Raw genomic sequence first — 8836 nt, 5'->3', positions numbered from 1 at the left:
GTCAGGCCCAGGTATCGGGACGCAACGCAACCACCCACACAGACCCAGGCCGCGCATCGACATCGCATCTACTGCCTACTGGTACTCACAAACCCGAGCTGCATGCGCCACTTTCTCAGTCTCAGGGCCGGGGGGTGGGCCCCGCGTCCAGGCCTTTGAGGGCATCTGCGGCCGCGGCCATTGGATCGACCAAAAGAGGCAGAGGAAGAGAACAGCGAATACGGGTACAGTACAGCGCCAGTACAGTTGATTGATTGTTTTCTCCAACCCCACTTTATTATTATTACTACTAATATATATATCTCTCTCTCCCCCGTCCTCTTTCTCTCTCTCATATTTCTTCTACTCCATATTCTCTCTCCCTTTCGGTGTGTGCCGACTGGTGATGTGCACTGTCCATTGCTCTTTTGCCAAACACACGCGTAGCAGGTAAGATAATACTGGTGACCTCATTACTGTCCTTTAACCAGATTGCATTAAAAAAGAAAATAACCCACAATGTGGTCTTACAAAACTATACTAGTTCGACTAGCCATTACGACGACGACGACCACAACATCTGCCGGGCGTTACGAGCCAAGATCTCCTACCCAACTGCCTGCCTGCCATCCTTTTCATCTGTCGCCGGATCTGCGACCTCCATCTCAACCACCCATCATTTATCTGGTTAGGATTAGTTTGGTAAACACTTTTTTCTGATAGATTTCTAAGAAAAACTAATTCATTTTTTTTTTGAAAAAATAATAATAATCCCTTAGAAAAATGAAATTGCGAAACTAGCCCTAAAAAAATAAAACAACACATCATTTTTCTCTTCCTGCAACTTAAAACAGGAGCCCCCCCCACAGGCCACAGGCCAGGTCCCCTGATTTGAAAGGACAGAGGCTGGTTGTGTGTTTAGGTATCCATTTATTACGATCGATCGATACCCGACTAAACATGTTGTGACACGGATTATTAGGAAAAGCGAGCGATCGTTCGTGAACTCTGTGAGCCAACTAACTCCCCCCCCCCCCCCCCCCCCCAATTGAATTTTTTATGGATTTCCCATCTAATCGACTATCTGAACCGAATAATGAAATACTACAAAGTTTCAGAAATTCAATTGGGGTATCGACTAACTTATATCCCTAACGCTACAGAACACAGAGATGATAGTAATTACAAAGTTTCAGCGACAATAACAACGCTGACCTAGCCGCCGGAGGAACTGGCCAAGAGGAGTAAAGACTGCCGGTTTTTTTTTTAAAAGCTTCGGAAAGGAAGTCTGAAGCAGCATGGGATTTTAATTTTATTTATGTCAAGCTGTTTCTCTCTCTCTGCCCCCACCAGCAAGCAAAGGGGGGAGCCGGTCAGATGAGAGGAGGTCTTTTCTTTCTACGGCCACCCCACGGAACGGAAGGAGACACGGAAATAACCGTGGCACGGAGTTCAGCTGATGCTTTGTTTGAGCACTACTTAATGATGGAGAAGCGGCTTGGTTCTCAGTCACGACCGATCGATAGATAATATAGTTTATTATTAGTAGTTCCGGAGGGAAAATTCTGATGGGGACAGCAGCAGGTGGGGAGGGAAAACAAGTGTCTCTGTCTATTTTTATTTCGGTTCGGGGTGGTGGTGGGGGCCGCGGAGGGGGTAGAGAGAGAGAGAGCGAGAGACGGGGATAAAAGTGGGCGAGGACTGGGGGGAAGAAAGATCAGCAGAGGGGAGAGAGAATAAAAAGACCACATGTCAACAAATCTGCCTGTCCTCGCACGTAGTTTAGAAGAAGGTCGTTCCATTCCCTTCCTCAGAGGAGAGAGAAAGAGAGCGAGCAAGTCTGGGAGGGGGAGGCACAGCAGTCAGGCAGGCAGGCAACGCCCACCCCCCACAGAGGAGAGAGAGAGAGAAAGAGGCAGCAGAGCACATAACCAAACGACACCCATCCGAAAACCCCGAAAGGAGGAGGGAAAAGGGTGAGAGAAAACCACGCAGTCGCTTGTCCAGACAAAACAAGAACAAGAACCCACCAGTACGCACTTCCTCCTCCTCCTCCTCCTCTCTGCCTCTCTCTCCTCCCTCCCTCCGCCAGTCCGCTCCCCCCTGGCCCATCAGATCCAATTCCTTCCCCCGACCCCCGTCCCGGATCCGCCGCAATTCCTTCCTGCGTCGAGCTCGACTGCTCCCTCTCCCTGCCCGCAAGAATCCCGCCGTGGCCGGCGGCTTAGTGGGACTCCCAAGTCGAAGCCAAGGCTGGTGGGGGGCGCGCTCCTGCCGGGCGTAGCGGGCCATGGGCGCGCTGTTGCCGTTCGTGCGTCGGGTAACCAGGGCCGTCAGGCTCAGTCCGCTGCAGCGCAGCGCCGAGGATCGGTGAGGTGAGATTTTTTACTTACTCCGGTGGCGGTGGTTCCCTTCTGGCTTCTGCTAGCGTTCTTACTAGCAGCTCGGTAGTTGTGAAAAAAGACACAGCTTTTCTGCCTTTTTCCTCCTCCTCCTCCTCTTCTTCTTTGAGCCGTCCAAGGTCCCGTTTTTTTTCCTTTTTCTTTTCTGCTGTAATTACTTCATGTGTCAAATTTGGGTTCGATTGACGGCACGAAGCTGATGATTGCATCTAGCCTTCGCAGCCTTTCGGTTTCCGCGTTTGGTCGGCTTCTTGGGATTTATTATTATTATTATTATCAAGTGCGTTGAACCGTCGGGTGCTGACTTGTCTTCTCCCCTCCAGTTCCTTCCTGTCTCGCGAGTTGACATCCGAACGGCTTCACAGGAATATATTTGAGCCTTCTGTCCTGTTTCTTTTGATCTTCTGTATGTTTGCTTCATTATGGAAAGGGGTCGTGTGTTTCCATGTTGCGTTTTGTGTGTGGTACGTACAACGCATTGGGCCGTCTTGGTTCCTAGATCTTTTACCTTACTCACTTCAGTGTCTCAATCATTTAACGGGCAGGTAATTTCTCGTGAACGCATTCCGCTATTGACTGCTCGCCCTGTCGAGCAGATTGAGCTATCCAATATCCATTTAGCTCGACACAGTGAAGAACTGAAGATACACATTGGGCTTGCTTGTGTTCCGTCTCTCTCAAACATCCTGTTGGTGTGCTGTGAAGGTCTGAAGGTCACATAATCCACTTGGCTATATGCCGGGGTGGGTAATGTGAGTCGGGCTTGATAAATGCAGACTTGTTAACTTGGTAATTAGTCAAATGAAACTCAAATTCTTTAATGACTTCTTTTGGCCATTTTTAGCCTCAGCTTCATATAATGTAGCTGGACATTTGTGCTTCCTTCCAAAAGTTCCATATTTCTTTGTTTATTTAAATCAACGTTTTTAGATGGGAATATATAGCTGAACATCTTCAAACTGTTTACATAATATATCTGCATTGTTGTTGTGCTGATGCCAGTAGAATTAACACTTAACAAGTAGTATCTGTTCATTACTGAGTTCATGTTTTAGTGCCCTTTGTAATTGGCAATTGAATTGCAATTGGAGTTAGGCATGTGTAACTGAAATGTGCAAACTGCCACAATAAAGTTGTGACATCCAGCTGACGGAAAGTTTGTCTTTTCGTGCATATACTCTCAGTAATCATCACTAAATTTATCAGGACTTAGGAGTTGGTGTTCTCTTGTAAGCTGCCAATTTATTTGTTTCTTATGTCAACCTATGAATAATGCACACTTGTCTTCTTCCACAATTAGGCCATTATTGCAGAATCTTTTCTGTGATCTATTGTATTTATTATTCCATTGAGGGTTTGATTCACTGGTCTCTTGCACAGTTTTGCAACAAGAATGGGGGCAAAAGTAGAACGGGAAAGTTATATGCCTGGATATTATGCCACGGGGGATCTCAATTTGGAACCAAATGGTAGATGGTCTCCATACTATGAGGAGATGACATCAAATGATCAGTTATGCAATGGCTTCACAACAAAACCAACAAATGACTATTCAGAATTTGACAAAGAAATACTCAAGCATCAAATACTTGAACATGAAGCTGTGTTTAGACAACAGGTGAGTTTACCCAAATTCTAAACAACACAGCATATCATATCATAATTAATTTTTCTTATCATCTGTTTTTTTTCCCTGTCAAGCCTCACAACCCACTCGCTATCCAGGTGTATGAACTGCACCGAGTTTACAAAATACAGAAGGATATGATGAAACAACATCAAAGCAAAGAGGTATATTCATACCCAACTTTGGCAGTTGCATCACATACAAATTCACCATCACAAGTGCCACAAAACGGTGCAAAGATGATGTGGCAGATGCCAGTTCCTCCAATGTCCACAACATACAGGAAAGCTATTGGAGAGCATAATGATACAAACCAGTCCTCCATGAAGTTCCTTAGAGAAGGCAGTGTGCAGTCCTCACCAAATGGATTTATATCAAGTGATGTTGGTCCAAGAAGCAGACAAGGCACTTTTGACCTTCAACTTCCAGCTGATCATTATATAGATGACGATGGCACATCAGATAACAAGCCCATAGATTTCCTTGGTTTGGCATCAGATACAAAACCCCGGAATGATGCTGAGCTTACATTAGTTAGTGCAGAAGGCTTGGGCAAGTTCAGTGATAATAGTTCATCCTCGGGTTTGCAGACTACAAATAATCTTGGACCCCGGCAGGTTACCGACCTGAATGAATCAAATACTGGCTTCCATATGGGTAGAGCAAATGGATCAGTTTCCAGAGGCCTTCCGCGTACCCTTGAGAACTCATGGAACCAACCAATATTGAGAGCAAACACAACTAATTTCAGTTTCAGTAAAAAACACTCCAAAGAAAAGCACACAGATGAAGGTACAAGCTCAAATTTCTTTGACACAAGTGTGAAAACAATACATGACGACAAACCATCAATCAATAAAGGTAACAATAAGGTTCATTTTGACATATTTGTTTGTTTTAGGCATACATTACTGGCTGCAGAGTTCCTTTCATGCTCCAGTAGATATGTTAATACTTAATGTCGTAGTTACCATATTTGTCAGCTATGAGAACCTCCGTTCACAAATATATAACACCGTTGACTTTTTTCTAAAACTTTGACTACTTGTGTTATTAAAAAAATCTTGAGTTATCATTTATTTTGTTGTGATTTGTTTTAACACTTAAGGTTGTTTGAGCGTGACTTGAAATTTTACATTTTTGAATAAATATTTTGAATAATACGATCGGTCAAAGTTTTAGAAAAAAGTCAACGACGGCATATATTTGTGAATGGAGGGAGTAGTTTGCGGTAAAAGCATATTTGTTCGGATTTCGGGAGGAAAATGAGTTTATCTATACTGTGACTCATACAGTCCTGGTAACACGGTTAACAAACGGACATAACGTGCAAACTGTATCTTTTTACTATTTACCTTAACCATGTGAGTTCTTTTATTTGGTTCTGGACATCTTTTTATTCTAGCTTGCTGTAATCTACTGGATTGCAGCATGAACACCTTCATGGGTCTTAGCTTATCTTTTCACTGCCAATTGTGGTCTGTGAGATGTGTACTATTAAATCTCGAATATACTATGTTGCAGGCTTCTGTATTCCGTAGGCTCCAATCTGTACTATAACACATACTCATTTCTATGTGGTCTACTGGTTTACCAAATCATATTACAGAATAGTTCTCTGTATTTTGTGTTCCAGTACTTTGATCACTGAAATTTGTAATCCCTAGTGGGAGGAAAAGGTAAGACAAGGGTAATGCTCGACGACAGCTTATGTCTTCCCTTTTATGCATGGTGATGCTTGGCAATGTCACGCGGAAAGAGCTTAACTAGTTCTGTTGATCTTTTTATAGCTTTCACAGTCTTCCACTGCATCTGTATTTTCAGTTATCTTAATCCTGTCTTATACTTGTTCTCTCTTTCTTCAACCTTCAGGTAAACAAGTCAGCAGTGTAACTTTTTTAGCACCCAGATATAATGATGCTGACCCCCCAAAATACTTCAAAGCTGTTGATGGGAGGCCTGCCACTGCCAGTTATAACCACTTTGTTTACCAAGGTCAGAATAGTTCAGTTGGATGGATTGCACAAAGTCCTCTGGAACCTTCTGTTATCAATAATTTTGCTAGAGTTGACCGTCCACATCATTTGAATATGGGTACATTTACTGCCCCCGTCTCTATTCCTCAAATAGACAATCCTTCAATTGTCTCCCCGATGGGTTCTTGCACAGCAGACCCAAGGAGCAGCGTTATCAATAATCCTGCTTTAATTCCAAGATTCAATGGGTTCTCAACTGTGAATTCGTACACCAGTCTTAGTGCTGTGACGCAGAGCATTGGAACTTCAATCCCAAAGCTGATAAATGTGGATAATGTAGATAAACGCTATCGTGGTTTTCCACTTGATTCGTTTTCCGTGTCTCACTCACGACATCAGGTAGCAGTTTCAAGTAACCTGGAGCAAAAGAATTCCCAGAAGTTGGAAGATTCAGATCAACAGTCCCATGGCAAGGGTATGAAGAACTTCAATTTGAATGAGACACTGTCAGATTGTCAGGAAGATGGTCTTGTAGAACAAGATGGGAGATGTGCTTCCAGTTTTCAGCATGATAAAGATGGGGGGTCAGTACTTGGGATCTCTTGGCTCAAAAAAAAACTTATGTCTGCTGACCCAACAGCTGTGGAGAAGCCAGGGAAGATTTTTGGACATTCATTGGGAACTGCAATAGAGCTGAAAAATACTAAAGACCAGAATGAACCAGCTGTGACTATTCGGAATTTGTCAGATTCTGCTTCTACATCTGTTGGCTGTGCAATTAAGAAGGATAGGCCTTCGGATAACATTGTTACCGGAACTCTGCCTGTCTGTAATAAAGCCCAAGAGGGTGCTACATGTTTACCTCTTTCGTGCCAGAAGCATGTGCCTAAAGATGGACAAGCCGCTGAAGGAGCCACCAAGAAAAGTGGCGCCCCCATCAGGAACTTCATCGATCTCAATGATGATGTACCAAATGATGACAATTCTGAGGAATCAGTAGTGTCACACGAATGCCACGTGGAACCTTCACGGAACAACCATCCTAAACGAGCATTTGTGATTGATTTAGAGGTGCCGGCCTGTGAAGAGGACGCTTCGTGGGATATTGATCAAGAATGCGCGCAGCCGAAACCTGATGCGTACCAGGAAGTTGACGACGGATCTGATACATCCGCTCTAGCTGCAGCCGAGAACATCGTAGCGTTGTCAAGGAATACGCCAACAGCCGCAGAGGCATCGGACGATACGTTGCAGTGGTTTGCAGATCTCGCTGTATTAAACATCAACGACCTTGCTGAGCAAGCTGAACTCCAAGCTTGTACGAATGATTCCAGTAACTACGAGTCGGATTCATTCGAGTCCTTGACACTGAAGCTGGAAGAGACCAAGATCGACGATCTCTGGAGCAGGCCACTGGAACCTGAAACCGCAACCGATGAACAGACAGTTTCAGCTGCTCACCTTCTCACCAAGCCCAGAAGGGGCCAGCAAAGGAGACGGCGGCAGAAGCGAGATTTCCAGAGAGATGTCTTGCCTGGCCTTTCGTCGCTTTCCCGGCCTGAGATCACAGAGGACGTCCAGTTGCTCGAGGGGTTAGTCCAGGCTTCCGGGGGATCCTGGGAGTCGAGCTTGACTAGGCGAGGACGTTGTGGTGGGCGTGCTAGAGGCAGGAAACCTCGGAAAACTGTAGTAACCGTAATTGTAGAGGAGGAGGAAGAGGAGGAGGTAGAGGTTAGCCCACCGCCAAAACCTGCTGGCACTGGGGAATTGGAAGCCGATGGCAGGGGTATGATCGGGTGGGGCAGAACAACAAGGCGGTGTCGCAGAGCGAGATGTCCGTCAGGTAACAGCATGGCTACTGCGTCTTGAGTGGGAGGGTATTTCTTGGCAGCAAGCATTGGACCTGATTAGGTACTGGGTGGTTCACAATTGTTGTATTGACTCCGATGGATGGGCTGGTGGTATAAGGTGATCACACTCATATGAGTGTCGGCCTACTGGTCTCAGCACAACTTTCGTGCTTTTGGGTCGAAACATGGTTTACGTTCTTATAATAAGTTCGGTAAATTAGCTGGCGAGACATTTCTGCGACAGCATTGTACTAAGCTGTTCCAGGTTATGAGGCCCGGTGCCCCGGTATATATTCATTGTGAGAAAAACTGCAATGCATGTAAACCACCTTGATCTCTGAAGAATAGCTCATCACATGTGTAACAAAAGGGTGTGAATGAGGCTCTGAGCCTGTATTCTTTTTGTAGCTGTATGCCCTGCCTAATTGGCGCTAGTATCCAGCATGCGAATTGCTAATTTAGTTTTATACCGTGGATATTGCTCATATCGTGTCCCAACGCTTTTCTTCCCTATGGGAATGCATATGCCACTGCTATGTATAAGGCAAATACTGTAATTATTTGTTCAAATATTTGCCAAACTCTATCTCCAATAGTGTCTTAAACTAGTGCCCTATTTTAAAATATAGTTTAAAATATAGGGATCAACCTATAAAAAATAGCTCCAGCAATATCCTATTTTATAATTTTTTGTCAAAAAATATAGGACCTATCATAAAGTGACTAAAATATACTACACTCTAGACTAGTGTCATATTCTTGTTTTCTACATTATTCTCAACATTTTTCTTTATGTAATTTACTTCCTAAAATGCATGATCTAGGGCTAACTGTTGGAGCAGAATTTGTTTTTAGTATTCTAAACATTTTAAATAATATAGTATTTTAATTTTTGGGGCATTATTATGAGTCACTTTGTTGGAGATTTAAGGATTGTAATTCAGAATAATTGGTAACAAATCTCACGTCTAACTATTTGTTATTGCTTTGGAGAACACGACA

General features: G+C 44.0%; 1 protein-coding gene across 10 annotated transcripts; it reads left to right on the top strand.

The window, feature by feature from the left end:
- The first annotated feature begins 1688 nt into the window (after positions 1-1688).
- On the top strand, positions 1689-8301 carry LOC103625871 (uncharacterized). Of its 10 annotated transcripts, XM_035958938.1 has the most exons (6): positions 1716-2354; positions 2705-2845; positions 2927-3170; positions 3762-3999; positions 4107-4869; positions 5881-8301. In XM_035958938.1, exons 4-6 carry the CDS (start codon positions 3775-3777, stop codon positions 7851-7853), a joined length of 2961 nt encoding a protein of 986 aa, XP_035814831.1. In that variant the 5' UTR covers positions 1716-2354; positions 2705-2845; positions 2927-3170; positions 3762-3774; the 3' UTR covers positions 7854-8301. The 10 variants fall into 10 exon arrangements, with proteins under 10 accessions (XP_035814834.1, XP_035814832.1, XP_008644494.1 ...); XM_035958939.1 differs by lacking the exon at positions 2705-2845 and having other exon boundaries at positions 1695-2011; XM_008646272.4 differs by lacking the exon at positions 2705-2845 and having other exon boundaries at positions 1702-2354.
- The last annotated feature ends 535 nt before the right edge of the window (positions 8302-8836 follow it).

Source organism: Zea mays, chromosome 5, assembly GCF_902167145.1.
Source record: "Zea mays cultivar B73 chromosome 5, Zm-B73-REFERENCE-NAM-5.0, whole genome shotgun sequence".
In the NCBI taxonomy this organism is placed as follows: domain Eukaryota; kingdom Viridiplantae; phylum Streptophyta; class Magnoliopsida; order Poales; family Poaceae; genus Zea; species Zea mays.
Note: the sequence above shows the minus strand (reverse complement) of the source record. Positions and strands in the feature narration are given on the sequence as shown.